The sequence below is a fragment of the Odontesthes bonariensis genome, chromosome 16, assembly GCF_027942865.1.
Source record: "Odontesthes bonariensis isolate fOdoBon6 chromosome 16, fOdoBon6.hap1, whole genome shotgun sequence".
NCBI lineage: Eukaryota > Metazoa > Chordata > Actinopteri > Atheriniformes > Atherinopsidae > Odontesthes > Odontesthes bonariensis.
In genome coordinates, this window is record NC_134521.1 from 17442118 (window position 1) to 17458918 (window position 16801).

Here is a 16801-nt window from a genome sequence, read left to right on the forward strand (position 1 = left end):
GCCTGCTAGTTGCTCCACTAATAATAAGCATCCTTTTTCATTCTAACCGACATTGAGATTTTATCACCTAGAGCCACGTATGTAATTGCACCATTAAGCACTGTGAGATATCATTACAGCCTTTGAGCAGCATTTGAATATTTTTGCTTTCATGGCCCAACTGAGAAGTACAAAGAGCAATATCCCCACTGGCACAATGAAAACACTTCGCAAAGCTTGATTACTTATTTTCCGTAGCCGCCGGCATTGTTCTTTCATCATCTCATGGCGTGCTGAAAAAATGGAAAGCTTAAATGAAATTAGTGGCTTCAGAAAACATATAAAGAGACATGTTTTTTTTAAAAAATGTTATGTTTAACAACACAACCGACACCGCAGAGCAGTAATTACTGTAATCAGCGATAACAGGCCTACCGGTTTCTCCAGCAATAGTAAGCATCTGCAGTTTGTATTGTGCATGATTCTTACCAGGATTTGAAAGCTTCATAGTCTTAGACGTAATTGTATCATAAAGCAATGTGAGATACCATTTTAGCCTCTGGGCAGCTACTGAATGTTTTCCTGGCTCAGCTGAGAAATGAAGCAAGAGCAATATCCCACTACCTGAGTGATAATGCTTGCACCAAAATCCTCTGTTTATGTATCTACCACCTGTCATATCCTCAACTAGGATCCACAGCAAAGTCCAGAAAGCATATTTAACATTTTTGGAATTGGCAGCCACACAGCTGTGAAAACGGAGCACTGATCCCAGTTTCAACTTCGTGTTTATTTTAAACATTCACTTCAAAAGCATCCCCTATCTTCTTCTGTTATAAAAGTCTCGAGGCAGTGGTGCTATGCTGTTTTTATCCTCCAGGTAGACTTGTTCTTAAAAAAAATCTTTAAAAGTTTCTACGTGCTGATGCAGGGATTCCCAGTTTAGAGGATTTTCGTGCCTCTTTAGTGAGCCTCTTAAGACACCTGCTCCAGCTGTTGCTCTCCATCAGCTTTTGAAATGCCTCATTTTTTTGTTCCTTTCCTCAGACCTTCACCCTACCCATTAAAGCTGCTCCACCAGCCTGAGCTTTCCCACTAAAACATCGAGGCTCCATTCTTTTAGCTACAAAGGATCCCTTTCAAATACTTGTCTCTGATATTTCTCTCTCAGTGAGACATTCCCTTAAACCCTTTTCAGGGCTCAAATCAGCTAATAAATCACATAATCCTCGTCTTCTACCTTTCAGTAAGAGCCCTGCAAGTTGGAGTGAGTGGAGCATTGTTAGGCTCTTCTAAGGGTTTCCGCCCTTTGAGAGCTCTGTAGTATCCTTATGTGCACATCATAGTGAGTCTGGATCAAAGGGAGGCAAAGTGGAGGCCACCAACCCCAGCACATGGCCCTTTCACCCTCTCACCCACTCTCTGCCATTAATCTGCTGGGTTATAACATGCCCCCCCCCCCACCCTCACGCCTGCTGCTTATTTACTCAGCTGACCCACTGCTGTTTGATGTTCAGTAGGAGTTTGACAGACCCTGGTGGTGGCTTACCCTTACAGTCTCTCTCCTTCACACACACACACAGACGCACACACTGGCATGCCTGTGACCCACTTGTCAACTTTGCTGCTCAGTGAAAGTGTAGGAGGTTCATGGTTCGTGCCAAAGCCAGCGGTGGTTAACATGCAAGTATCAGGGTGCGACACACTGGAGATGGAGGCTCTATCAGTCGTCTCCCTGTGACGGATTCCACCCTCTGTTCTTTCCTCAAAGCCCTCAGAAAACTTCAAGAGGAGGCATATCTGTTTCGTCAGATTCACGCTACGATCACAATCTAAGAGTGTGTGTATGTGTGTGAGAAGTCACTGTCTTCACTTGCAGGGTCCTTACAGGATGAATAACAAGCTCGCTGCATGCCAAATTTTCATTATCCATCTCAGTCTTCATTTTAAATCCATGTTTTTGTCTTCCAACTTATATTACAGAAACATGTCTTTGCCATTGGTCTGTTAATTATGTCTCTTATTTCTATTTTTGTGTCTTTTGAAGTTATCCGTTCATCCTAACTTATATTTTTTTTCTTTGCCTGGTACTTTTTACCACAAATTGTTCCCTTTTATGTACTTTTTCCCACATCCATCAGCCCATAAAGCCTTGTGCAGTTCCTTGTTAGATAGTTGGCCTACTCCAGGACTCCTCCTCCCTGCCAGATATAGATGAAGCCCGATGGAGCCTTGCCCGATAGAGAGCACAAGCTTTTGACTAATGACTCCGATGCTTCTACGGGTCAGGGAGCATATTGGTAGAAAGAAGCCAGAGCTTTGGGTAAAGAGACACAGGCTTATAGAGTTGATGGGTTGTTTTGTGGTCTATCACTTGCTTCAGCACATTTATATGTGCCATAGATTTCCGAGAAGAATGTCTTTCTTCACAATGCACACAACCTCATACAGTTATTTAACTCATATTCTCTCAGCTGATCCACAGAATCAAGCCACAAGCTACGGACTCCAAATTTTTCCAGTATTTATTCCAGTACATATTTTCTACTTCCTCTGCTGCCACTCAAAACACATTCCTTACTGTGATAACACACTGATAATGTCACGGTCTGCATCAGTTAAAAAAAAAAGCCTTGTGTTTACACCTGCCTGACTTGATGTCTTGAAGGTAGGGGTGGGAGTTTCCCCAGTTTCCACTTTATACTAAGATAAAAGTCTCTCCAGCATGATATTTATGGAAATAAAGTCACAATGATAGAACAGCACAATAGCAGACAAAGGGCATAGTTCACACACACCGCTCTGCTCCAACACTATTTTATTAACAGTCTTAACACCAATTAATTATAAACCATCATTAAAAGTAGATGGTCAGAAAAGAAAAATAAGAAATCTTGGAGCTATTAGTTGTCAGTGACCGTGTCAGTGATCCTGCATACACATTACCAAGGTTGGGAGTATCACCCACACATCTGTTACTAACATCTGTAATTCATATGCTTTTTTTTTTTTCATAGTTCAGCCCTCACAGGTGTAACAAAACCAAAATGTGAGTGAGGGAGCTGTATGTTTAAATAAAAGGAATTAAAAACAAACCTTGTATTAACACATCCATTCATTAGGAAATCAATCTAATCTACCAAAAGAGGTTATAACACCTGGATGATGGAAGACCTTTGTTATAATTCAGAGAGAATTGCTGGAAGAAACCAAAGTTATGTGTGGTGGGTCACTTTAACAAAGGAAATGTGAACCTTGTCATAAATCCGTACAGCTGCAACAAGTTAAAATGTTGAATGCAGAATTGCAGGACTTGTAATCATCTCATTACTTTACTATTAACAATTACATTGCAATCAATATGTTAATGTTTCTAAAGATGCTGCAAGATGTGAAATCCAGGTGTGACCCTGAAGCTCCTGTTCTGACTTGTTTGAATGTCAAAAAGCCGGAACTTCAGACCACTTAACTTGCAGCCAGCCGTTCCCATGACTGGGGCTCATTACTGAGGAGTTTCACCGGTAACCCTGATCTCAGGGCTCAGTGAGAAGTTTTTAATAGTCAGCTCATATTCTATCTTTCTTGTCATTAGCTGTTGATGGTGGATTCTGGACTATTAACTGTGAGCGTTCTCTCAGTGGATGTGTATTAAATCAATGAGACGTGCGATCAGCTTGCAAAAACAAGGCTTGTTTCTGAAAGGGCTTGTAGGAATTTTTGGGGTCCACACAAAATGTAATAAACTTTGAATCTTGCTGTGACCACATGCTGAATTTTCTCTCTCATCCTCTCTCTCTGTTTCTTCTATTATTTTTTTTTTTTCTTCTTTGAGCAGAAGAAGGAGCGGGAGTGCATGCAGCTGCGTATAGCCGTGCTCCGTTGTGAGCTACAGCGGCAGAGGAAGGCACTTGGCAGGGAAATAGACATTCGACTGAAGGAGAGGGCACAGCTGCAAAAGAAAGGTAAACTGAGTTGAACAGCAGATTAAATCCACATCGCCTTCTACTAATCAGCTTTTAATGTTGAGAAAGCCACTCTTCAAAAGGAAATGGAGGTTTGCCTCAGTGGTTATGCATTGATCCTAACTACTTTGCAGCGCACACAACACAGGAATGCATTCATAATTGCAGAGAAACATCAAGTGTTTGAAAAAACAAGTGGCCTTTAACCACAAACAACTTAGCTGGCAAAACGAAGCATTTTTTGATAGGCTCATTAAGTGTACTCTTTTAAGCCAATGCTACTCCTCGAGCTAACAAGAACACACAAGTGGTAAAGGAAATGAAAGGCACTTCTGCAACTCATTTTGCTGTCTCCCATAGTGCTGCCTGACTCAAAAACTTGGGTAAGAAGACTTAACACAATAGTTCAAACATGTGCAACTAATTCCATCAAATTCGCCAACCCTTTTCATTATTTCCCACAAACGGCTTTGCTGCAGCTACTGATTATAAGGAGAAGAGAATTTAAATGTAGTTATGACAGTTCGACTGTTTTGTTTATGTTGCAGACAGGACCGGCCTCACCGGGATGTTGTTATGCTGGAGAATGATAAAATTCATCTCAGATTTAGGAAAAATAAATACATCATCTGTATTATTAACCTTTTTTTTTTTGTTTTGGATAATTTAGTTTTAAACAACTCGAACAGGTTTTCTGACAGCAGCAGAAGGGTTGCGTGTACATTTGAGAGTACAAAAGAGTGTCGTCACTTACAGAAAACACAAATAAAGGACCCGGTCAGAGGACACACACACCCCCCCCCCCCCAACTCAAACACGATGTGCAAACTATAAAACGCACGGCCGTGGTTTATGCAGTTTGTTCCAGGCCAGTTAAACAAGAGTGTTTGTGCACCGCCGTAACTTAGTTAACCTTGTGAAGTTTTCAGCTCGTGGCTTTGATGTCTGGGAGCAGAAGAAGATTTTTCTTTTCTGCCATGGTTACTCTTTCAGAAGAAATTAAAAATGCAATTTTATTATAGCTTATCAAATATACTGATTACATGAATTCTTTGGATGTTCAGAAGTGGAAAAAGAGTGCTCAACTTTCAATAAGAAATTAATCTGGCCCTTAACACAACTCAAAATGAAATGAGAACTCGTGGCATAATGCACATCACACTGTGTGCTGATTTGTTTCATAAAAACTTGGCCAAACTGCAGAAGCGGTGTGTGAAAAACTAAATGCACCCCATGATTCGGTAGCTTGTAGAACCATTTCTAGCCGCAGTAACTTGAAGTAATTGTTTTCTGTATGACGTTATCAGTCTCTCCCATCATTGCGGTGGAATTTTGGCCCACTCCACTTCACATTGTTTTTCCAGTTAATTGAGTTTTGCTGGCATTCATTTACGCACAGCTCTCTCAATGCTCCACCACAGCCTTTGAATCAGGTTGAGGCCTGGACTTTGGGCCAGTGACTTCACCCAATTTCAGCCAAGCTTTAGCTGTCGGACAGATGGCCTCACATTTGGCTCTAGAATATTTTTGGTATACAGAGGAGTTCATGGTGGACGTTCTGTGCTCGCAAAACAAGCCCAAAACATCAGCCCTCCACCACTGTACTTGACAGTTGGCATGAGGTGTTTGTGCTGATATACTGTGTTTGGTTTTCTCCAAACATGCTGCGCTGCATTATCACCAAACATCTCCACTGTGGTCTCGTCTGTCTAAAATACTTTATTTCATTGTTCCAGAAATGGTTTGAGAAAGAGAATAGGCCTTCTCCTCCAGTCTTGTCCAGTCTTTTTATTTCCGTACTGTCATTAACTTTCTGGGAACTGGTGATTTGTGATTGTGTCCTGATTCCTAACACTATAGAATTGAAAGAGGGTATATTTTCTTTTTCACTTTACTGTATAGCATTTTAAATCGCTGTTTTTTCCAACTTTTTGCTTCAGTACACCTGATGTACTGCACAGTGACATCACCACCTCAGGAGGGCTTTAGCACTTATAAATAACATCGCATTCGTCAAATTGAACTTGTTCCAACCCAGATTTCCAGAATGGAGTGATTAAAAAATCTTCTCATCCGATTGTCAAACATCAGCACTGGTTCTTAAAGGAGGCTTGTCTCGTCAGCTTGCTGTTTGGCCAGAGGGCAGGGCACCTCACTGAGCCACGTCGTGTTAATGATTAGCATGAAGTCTGCACATAGGAACACACACACTCCCATAACAAGAGAGCACTAATATAGACTCTGGGAGAAGTTTCCTTTGTGCTACGATTTTAAAAGATGGCTGTTAATCCTCTGCCCTTTTAACTGTCACCACTCGGTCTACAGCTGAAAGAACTCGCTGTTTACTGCGATGTAGCTCTTTCATGACCTTTTTTTCAGACTGGACAAGTGCTTATTAAGAAAAAGACCTTTTAGCGGGTTAAAAGAAAAAACAAAAGCGGTATTTCAAAGGAAATAGTCATGCTGTAGCTGAGTAGGACTGTGCTTCAGTCTTGTTGTTTTTTTTCCCCCAGACTTGTAACTCAAAAGCCAGGAACCATATGTTGCTTTACTCTGCTTTGCTTGAACCTTGTTGTTTAACTATTCAAATCTGCCCAAATACATTAATCAATTACATGAATGGGAAAAAATATACAGACAGTTACAGTTACAGACAGAAAGTTTCAGACAGAAAACTCGTGTTTGTACTGCTTCACAGAGCAGCTCATGTTGTGTCTGATTATATTTGGACCATATAGTGCTTTTTTCATCTGATCTCATCTTTCACTTTGGAGACATATATGATCTTATCGAAAGCAGGTAAAATGTCTTTCTTTCTTTCTTTTTTTAAATTAGATTTCTCTCTAGACATTTGCTTTTGGCTGGTCTTTCCAAAAATACACAAATGTGATAAAGAAAAATTACTCGATACAAAACGATGGAAATGGTGAGATGTATAGATTGATCAGCTTCAACATAAGTGCAATTGCCAGTCAAAGTAAGCATTGAATACATCATTACTGTGACACCTCTCAGTGGAATGAATCAGGCTTTAAGTGAACAGTAAGGTGTTGAAAGCAGCATTAACAGTCATAAAAAACCAGAGCAAATTAGACCGCTCAAATTACGATGGTGAGACTGTGTTCAGAACCAGCCAAAATGGCAGGTATTCTGCAGTGTTTACCAGTATGCAGCGCTCAGTAACTCCCACTCTTGGCATGTGTGCATGAAAACTGTGCCATGGAGCATTGGAAGAAGCTGGGCATACCTGATGAATCATGTTTTAATTTACATCATGTGGACAGTTGGTTGCATCTTCTACCAGAGGAAGAGACAGCAGCAGGAAGTGCTGATAGAAAAAAGGCAAACCACACGAGCAGTGCGATCCTCCTGGAAATGCTCTGCCAGGAAATCTTGCATATTGACAGTCCTGTTGATGGAACTATGTTCCGCGCTCCTTACCTATATATTGTTGTACGCCACAGACGCCCTGTCATGGCAGAAGTATTCTCTCAATGTGGTGTACTCTCTCACCCTGCCACAAAATCTGTTCAGGAATGCTTTGAGGAACATGACAAAGTGTTAAAGGTGTTGACTTGGCCTCCAAATTCCCCAGACCTCAATCCTATCGTCCATCTGTGGGATGTGCTGGATAAACAAGCCCAATCCACGGAGGCCTCAGCTCACAACTTACAGGACTTAATGTATTGGCGCCTGATACTGCAGGACTCCCTCAGAGGTCTTGTGGAGTCCATGCCGCAACAGATCAGAGCTGTTTTGGTGACACTAGGGGGTCCTCCACAATATTAGGCAGGTGTTTTTAATGTTGGTGTATGTGTGTTGATGAGATTAGAAGCATGTGTTTAATTTATTGAATTTTTCACACATTCCAGTGTTTATTAAATCCAGGTATCTTTTTAAGTGTTATTGATAGTTTAACAGCGTGTGTGACTATATTGCCGTGCTTTATATCCCCAGGGGACATGCCGTATCGGCTTAATCTCCATTCTTCGTCACGCTCTTTAAGATCTCATCCGTACCCGGCGGTGTGGTCTTCCTGCCTCACACACATTCATCAGGCCCATTAGCAAATATCTCTTATCCATCTTTTATTCCCTGTGAGCTTCAGCTTCTCTCAAAACAAGTGGCCCAGAAAACCCAAACATACTCACAGGCTCTGCAGGTGTCTGTGCGTAAGCTGGCAGGAGAAGATGAGATGAAGGTGTTCACATTTTTTTGAAGTGCTTATTAGAAAGTTGCTGCAGGTTTCTTGATGCCTGTTTTGTGTATATCTTTGTCATGTCTATGCTCTTCCTCTTTGCCATTCTGGACAGTGGCAGTATAACAAATACGAGAACATATCAGGTGTCTAAATCATCCTGATGACAGGTCAACGACTAGCTGTTCAATGCTTGCTGATTTACCACAAATCTTAGCAGCAGTCCAAGGAAAACTTTGCCTTTTCCCTCTCCAAATGCACCTACGTACAATACATTTACTGTATGTCTTTCACCCAATTTAGAACAGGGCACGTATGAGCATGACCACAGGTCCCCCCCCCCCCCCCCCCTTTTTTTTAACAGCTGTGAGTTTACAATGAAAGTAGTTCTTTTGTCTCCCTGGAATGAATCAGTTTGGATTAGGTGGGGTCACGCTCTTGTCACAATTTCCTCCTGTCTAATTTCCCTACTTCCACCTTGAGCAGACAACATAAATCACGCTCGTGAGCGGCATTTATTGTACGTGGCAACGGTAGTTATTCTCACGGTCTGCCTCACAGCCAGGGCTCCTGACCAATAAATGTCAGAGGCTGAGTGTCTCAAGTGTGAGGAACTCAGTTTTGAGAAGGTATGGTGTGTGGAGGTACTTGTCACCTCAGAGAAAAGGTCTCATATTGAAGCTATCATCATTAGGGCTCCTTTTAGTAGAAGCTCGGCTTTATATATTGACTTTTCACCAGCTGGCAGCCACAGAAGGTTCGACAGGTACTCCTCCTAATGACTCAATAGTCCACCTTTCTATGGTTCTTTCCCTTTTTTTTTTTTTTTTTCTTCTTCTTTAATTATTCTTTCCCCTGACACCCCGCCCTGTCTGTCACGGTCAAAGCTTTTAACACGTAGCATAGAGGAATTTGGATTAAAAACCAGGCTACTCTGATGGAATAGTTTTAAATGAAAATAAAGACATGTTCTTTTTTTTTATAACATGGAACACTTTTATGGATCCCCTTACCATTTTCATAACTATTAAACTTTCATAGTGCATTTTTTTTCCCCTCGGACACCTGTATAATATATTCCTTCGAAAGTTTTTAATAAGTGATCCTCGGCGCATTTCATGGGTAGTTTCATTTGATTCTATGGAATGCACAACTCTCTCATGCCCGTCTTTTATTTTCACCTTTTTCACCGCCGAGTTGAAGGCTGCATGAAGTAAGTGTCACTCAGTAATGATGTCATGTAGCGAAGGTTAATGTCTCAATATACTTTTAAAAAGTATTTGATGATCAGATTGAAAATGTATTTAAATTGTGGTTTGTTTTTTTTTGTTTTTTTCGCTGCATTTGTTAAGAATATAAGTGATGAATTTTGGCCATTTTGAAATAACCGCTGAGGAGGCCTCAGACAATTTGACCAGAAAGTACTTTGAAACTGATGCTCACATGAGAGCATTGTTATTAACAAGCATCTCCACATGGCAATAGGAAAAAACAGGTGTTAATGTTGATCAAATGAAAACTGGACTAACACTGGATGGAGTCACTCCTGCGTGTAAACACTCAACTCGACTCAAATGGGTCGAGGCGTTTTACTCACGCTCCATAGTTCTATCTTTTTGTATCTTTTTATATAAAGAGTAAAGTGTAGGTGTTTATGTAAATACACCTGAATTACTAGCGAAGCTCCTCTCATTCACATATTTTTCTGTTTCTTCTGTCAGCCGGCTGAAATTGTGCCTGAAAATCAGCCCATTGAGACTATTACATTGGACTGTTACTCTGCTCTTATGAAAATCATCTGACAAAATCATCAATCAAGTAACTTCAGGACAACACCTGTGCAGTGAATTCAGCTGTACTTACGATAAGCATTTTAGCATTGAACATACCTCAGTCAGATTCACCTCCTGTGCATGTATGCTGCTATAAGCACGGTGTTCATGTTAAGTGGTCGGGCCAAACTCTAATTGCAGCTTGACCCAGTTGTGCATGTAAATTAACTGACCGTTTAAACATCACCTTGTGTAGGTAGAGACCGGTTTTACACATAAATTCATGTGGCCAGACTTATATTCATTCCAAAAGCAGCAGGTGCTGTATTTGCTGCTGGATTTCTTTCTGAAGTCCACCATCTGCTGCCAGAAAGACGTCTCTGTACACTTGGCTTATGTTCACAATTAGAAAAAAGCTATGACTGATTTATAGATGGAGCGTGATTTTTCTCAACATCACATTCATTATAAAGCTACTCCAGGAGATTTGTAGTAACGTATATTTTATGTTTTTATGTGGAAATGTATTATGACACATGCAGACCGAGGGCTTCATGTGTACTGCCATGGTCTCTGCTGTGGATTTTCTTTCCATACCATCCCACTGTACAAACTGGAACAGGTTAGCGGGATGAAAGGATAAAGAGATTGATGCACAGAACAGATAGGACAGATATGGGTATTACATGAAAGCAGTAGTGCAGCACAGGCCCATGTTAAAATATGTTTTTGTGTCATCACTCACCCCAGAGGGGTGGGCTGTCTGATCTCTGGCTTATCTGCTATCTGTCTTCCCAGCTGTTCTGATAGAGATGTTTCATAGTACCTCTGTTTTCTCAATCACTCTCTCACCTTATACCCTTATTATATAAAAAGCATGCATGTAAGTGGAAATATGTGATAACAAGTAGGTCCTCTGATTCATCTCATCACATGTGGTTTGATAATCTTAACAGCTTAAAGCTGGTTTTGAACCATCTGTTGTCAGCCTATCTGACTAAGGATGGATTACATGCTCAATTAAACACCAAATGGCCACACTTTCAAAAGCACCTAACACCTTAGTTATCCATTTATGTTGTGAGAGATTTTTCTATCCATCTCATTTTTGAGAAATGTACTTTTTGATTCCTCGTGACATTTTGACACCTTTTTTAAACTAGTGTGTCTGGCTGCTTATGCAAGAACATCTGTGCACATGTGTATTATTTACAGACCAGAGCTAGTGCTGAAAAGTGTGACATAAGTTTCACAGAACAGTGAAAACGTTCCTAGTGTGGGCTTCTAGGTAACAGAAAAAGTAAAGCTCTCCTCATTCTTTTACACTTAAACCGTCGCCCATACTGACCTCTGTCCACTCTCAATGTCCCCCACTGTGGGTGCTATTAAATGTCATGCACTACATAATTATGCCAAAAAAAATGTCACGGTATATGCTCCTTGCAGTAGTGTTGCCTCAAATAATTGAAATTGTTTGGCAGTTTGTTGGTTGTCTATAACAAATTCAGAATTAATAAAAAGAGGGAACTGAATCAGTTCAACTTTAATCCCTCATATACCGCTGCACAGTTCCAAATGGAGTGAAGAAATATGGCCCTTTTTATTAAGCCCGTTTCTTTCTTTAGTCGAAACCTGGAGCTTACATTACCCATAATTAAGCGTGATTGCCAGTATTTAGGTTCCAAGCCCTTGGGTGTGTAGAGATTATTATGGTGGCGAACTGCTTGCCTCCAGCAAAAATGTCAAGTAGCTTCGGTTCTTTCTGACCTCACACCTACAGATGGATTGGTGGATCATTAGACTCTCACAGTGAAGCTGGAATATCAGGTAGTCTGTGATTCATTTGAAACGCAAGCACATGAAAAGTACCTTTTTTAATTTTTTTGAGGGGACCAAGTTGCCTTGTTTCACCTGAGTATGGAGATCCAATGATTCGTATCCAAAAAATGACGAGGTCACAAATGATGGGGTTGGCTACCTATGGGAGACCTCACCACTTATTTCTGCAGTCACAATCAGAGAATAAAGCTATTTTTTGGCACAAACAGAAATACTGGGCTACAATCCAAAATTGTGCTTAATATTATTCTGCATCGTTGAGGTTTTGTGCTGCATTGAGCTTGCCTGTATTACATTTACACTACTTCCTTTTTAGAGGCTGTGTCATCACTACCGCTAACTGTTTCTTTCTAATTTAATTTATGTGCCCGGTTCTGTATTTACAGTCTGACAAATCCTGTAATCTGTATACATGTTGTTTGGTTTTATGTGATGTCAAAAGGAAATGGTTTGGACCTGATCAAAAATCCTGTTTGATCTTGTTTAATAGAGGAAGGCAGGCAGCCAAACTCAAGCTCACCTGCATGTTCAGATGTAACAAATAGGTACACAAACCTGATAATTTACGTTTTTTCTTTTTGTCTCTGTCAGAGGATGTGTTTTCTGCTCAGCACGAGAGTCTGAAGGAGGAGAAAGAATCCTTGACTAAGTTGCAGAAGGAATGCACAGCCAAGAGGTATGTGTGAAGCTGTAATTAGCTATTGCTTTATTTCTGCCAGAGACGCACGCTAAATGTGTTTATCCCAGTCAGACCCTTGCTGTGCGAACTACAAGGCTCAGTTGTGTTTCTAAATTATCTTAAAAGTGATATGATTACACCCTGCTCCTGGCATCTCACTTTGCTCTTTGAAAACAAAAAGATGGTTTTGTTGCTGGCACATCCTTTTAATTTGTTCTCAAGAAAGAGCGAGCACATTTTGCACAGAAAAAGGCCTTTGGCCTGTTTTTACCTTGGTATGTGTGGAGATGTTTGCGGTGACTGCAATCTGCAAACCCTTGATGCCGCTTTTGTTTATCTGAAATGTGCCTGACAATCCCAGTCGCTGTACCAGAGTTGTGTGAAGGCCAGAAGGGGCCGAGAGACCCAGCAAACAGGAAATGAGTGCAGACACTTCTACATCTGCCCAACATCAGTTCCTTGGAAATATGTGTTGTTTATGTTCTTAATGGAAGCTCTCCTCTCATTTAATTCTTCTTCAGCATTTACCCAGAGAAAAGTTGCATTGACCATGCAGGCATTTCAATCAATCAATCAATCAATCTTTATTTATATAGCGCATTTCATACCACAGGCAACTCAATGTGCCTGTGCATTTACTAAGCCTTTCCCCAAGTCATGCATATACTTTGCTGCACCTCATGAAGGGGTTCATCTCACAAATGATATCACAGCGTCTGTGTTTGTGGTATCTTTAGCTGTTGTAGATGTGTTTTTGAAAACATCAAATTACTTACTTCACTTCGCCCTCTGGAGCCTGCTTTAGTTGTTGAACTTTGCTTTGGTCACAAGCATTAGAAAGTACACATGTACATTTACTTAAGTTTGTACTTTCTTTTAACTGTATAATATGTACATACAGGCTTTTTCAAAAAGTCTTGAGTCAGCCCTTATTTCATTATATTTCTCTTGCAAGGAACCAGAGTTTCTTATAATCTGTTAAAGTGGTCTCATGCCATAAGTCTCCAGGCTTTTTGAAGTTGTAAAAGTTTTCCTTTGGACATTGGCTGCTTTTTCATAAATCTTCTGTTCAGTCCTTGTACCCTTTTCAGTGGAAGGTGTTTTTTTCCCCCCCATATTTTTGTTAAGCCACGCAGCACAGTTCTATGAATCAACCCAGCATTAAAAAAGAAACCTAACTCAAGGGCTGAACCAGTGTTGTGTCGACCCAAAACAGACAAATGGCAAAGAACCAATTTCAAATGGTATCTTTTAGGCACTTTGTTACCAGCAGCCTGTCACAAAGAGAAGGAATTATTTCCCATTTCTTTAGCTGCATCTACAAAAATGCCCAAGATAACACAGCTCGACAGCCATGAAATAATATTTTAATCCAACAAGTTGATTCCAAAAGAACTATTAGCTGAAAACTTGGCATATCTCAGCATGGTGTGCTGTGTTTCTTCAAAATATTGAGGAAACTGGACAAGTGGAAGACAAAAGAAGTGCCAGACCTACAAAACTACCTACCGCAGATGAACATTTTCTGAAAGTTATGTGCTTGGTAAAAGAGAAAATGAACCAACAAAGAACTGACACAGGACCTGAGAGATGCATCTGGACCTTCAGTTGATCCATCTACTGTTGGCCCAAGCCTCATAAGAAATGGTCTCCAAGGAAGGGTGGCTGTCAGGAAGCCATTCTTAAGGAAGGGAAACGGGGAGAAAAGGCTGAGCTGTGCCAAATGACACAAGAAGTGGGCTGAAAATCAGTGGCAACAGGTCTGATGGAGGGATGAATCCTCCCCAGAGAAAAGAGCTTTGGGATGTCTTTCAGGAAGCCTGGAGAACTATTCCTGAAGACTACTTAAAGAAATGACAGAAAGCTTGTTTAAGAGGGTTCAGGCTGTGTTGAAGAATAAAGGAGCTCAAACCAAATATTGACTTTAAAGCTTGTTAGAATTCTACAAACTTTGTTTTTGCCATCTTCCCTGTGTTTCTATAATTTTTGGCACGTTTCAATGAGTCACCGATTCTGTGTCTTTTTTTCTGGCAATATATAAAGAAATGACGGGTGGCTCAAGGCAACGCAGTGCTGTAGTTGTACTTAAGTATTTTATCCTTTTCATTGTTGTAGATTAAGATTGATAGAAAAACGCATAAACTCTTAAATGGCAATTGACTGTTTTTGTCTCGAGAGCGCTTTAATAAAAAAAAAAGAAGCACTAAACAGTTATGGTCTGTAACTTTTAAGACTTCTACTGTATGAGTTGAGACATTTGCCCCTTTGAACATCTCAGATGGTTGCAGTTAAATCACTACCAAAATAGGTCTATATATCCAAAATCGGAATTCTGTAAAAATACTAAAGAGGAAGTCTAACTACTAAATCTATTTGCACTTTTTATTCACATAACAATTAACCAAGAAAACTCCTGATACCATTTTATGGGTTTCTCTTATGGGCAAATATGCTAATGAATGAAAAGATGGATGTCTGCAAGGCAAAGCAGCAAGTTAGCTCAGCAAGAAAGACGGGAAAGAAGGCTTAGATAAACAGCATCTCCTCAGAAGGACTGTGGGGAGAGCTTTGAATGTTTTAGAAAAAGAAGTTTGTAAAGGACTGTTACAGTGGGGTTAGCCAGATGTGTAAGGCTGAGCCTGCTGTACACGAGTGATTTCAGATCAAACGACTAAAACACATCGGCCTATCTGTTCTCTCACCTACACACAGCGGCTGCACGCTGAGAAAATTGAAATAATAAGAGATTCCTAACCACAGGCAAGGCCGAATAGGAAATTTAAGTGAAAGGGGGAGGAGCGTTTATGCGAGGATGGATCACATTCAATTACCATTTTCCCCCCAAATCACTTTTCATCTGTGTGAAATGATGGGCTATTACCCACACTGCTCCACGAGCTGTAGTGTAAATATTGAACAGGAAGCCCAAAGAAAAAGATACTTTCACACTATTCATACGAACAAGTAATATTATTGGCAATTTTAAAAAAAATATTATTTTCTTTTACTTACTTTGATGTTTAAAACAAGTGTCAAATCTTCATTTCACATTAGTCAGAACAGTTTAAAGTAGCTTCAGCCATTCTTTTACTTGTCACGCCTTTGCTTTACTACTCCCAAAGTCTTCCACGCTTTTTGTTTCCTGCTGCTTGTCTCTTGCTCGTTGGGCCATCCTTGTGTGTGCTTTCATCTCCTCAGAGAGCAGTTCCTCAAGTCCAACGCCCAGCTCACCTTCCGTTGTCGTCAGCTACTCTCTGAGCTCTCTTACATCTACCCCATTGATGTGGTAAGTGGAGCCTGATCGTACGCTGCTCCATAACGCATTTTTGTGACACGGCCACCGGTTACGGAACCACAACTTTAATAACGCAGAAATTGTGGAGATAGTTATTGTAATTTGTGCGTCCATTTTTCATTTCTATTCCAAAGTAATGTCAAATCCCTCATATCAGTTTACACTTAAGTGTTTTCAGAGATCATCCAGGGCCCTCCCATTTCTGCTAGACACCTCATAATATGCTTCAAAATCACCCAGTTTTGTAAGATTTTTGGCAGACAAACTAAATGCTGAAATGTTGACATAACTGCATGATAACTCATTGATTTAGAGCAAATCTCTGCCAGCTGCAGAGCCTAATGTTCATCTCATTAGAGTTCATCTTGTGTGAGTTTTTCTGTCCTTAATATTTCTTATGTAAATCCACAGGCCAATCAGTCGGATTATGTCATTTGTGGAGTGAAGCTGCCAAACTCGGAGGACTTTCAAGGTAATTTATCACGTGCCTGCTCGTGTGCTTCGAGACACAGAAGGACGGGCGGTGAAAACGCATGCTGAACAAATGTAAAGGTGGATGTTTTACAGTCTGAAGCTTGTGTGCCGTTTGATGCTCTCTGCACAAAATACACGGATTGGCTGACACTTCCAAAGAATCCAAATCTTTTGAGTTTCCGTCAGTTTTCACAGTCTGACATTTGTTAGTCATCACTTAAGCTCTTTAATTTTGGTCACAATATCAGGCATCGGCTTATATTCTACACTTCTAGCCGACCGACATTTTTAAGATTTTTCTGTACGAGATGTCATCAGGAACAGAATTGGTGTAGCCGCACCCTTCAGTTTTAATAGGCAGAAATATTCCAGGAAGGATTCATGTTCAGACTGTTGAAATATGGGACTAAAAGTGTCCCAGACCACCTCTGAACGTGGTCTGAGCAGCCGGCTCTGAATCAGAGTTTTCACACTTGTATTTAGTGCCGCCTACTCAGTTCATCGCTGTCCTTTTCTTACAAGAGTAATTAACAGATGTCATTTGCGTGTGTTAGTTCTGCTTCTTCGCTTCAGATATTCAAAAAATATATTTTCCATCATTAT

At 40.5% G+C, this 16801-nt stretch overlaps 1 protein-coding gene across 1 annotated transcript in view; it reads left to right on the forward strand.

Annotated features, from left to right (window-relative positions):
* The window catches only part of uvrag (UV radiation resistance associated gene), a 95652-nt gene that overhangs the window by 17353 nt on the left and 61498 nt on the right, over positions 1-16801 (forward strand). Inside the window, exons 8-11 of the mRNA XM_075486475.1 lie at positions 3815-3941; positions 12342-12426; positions 15628-15715; positions 16136-16196. Of these exons, the coding sequence (XP_075342590.1) occupies positions 3815-3941; positions 12342-12426; positions 15628-15715; positions 16136-16196 (361 nt within the window). The remainder of the gene's footprint in view (positions 1-3814; positions 3942-12341; positions 12427-15627; positions 15716-16135; positions 16197-16801) is intronic.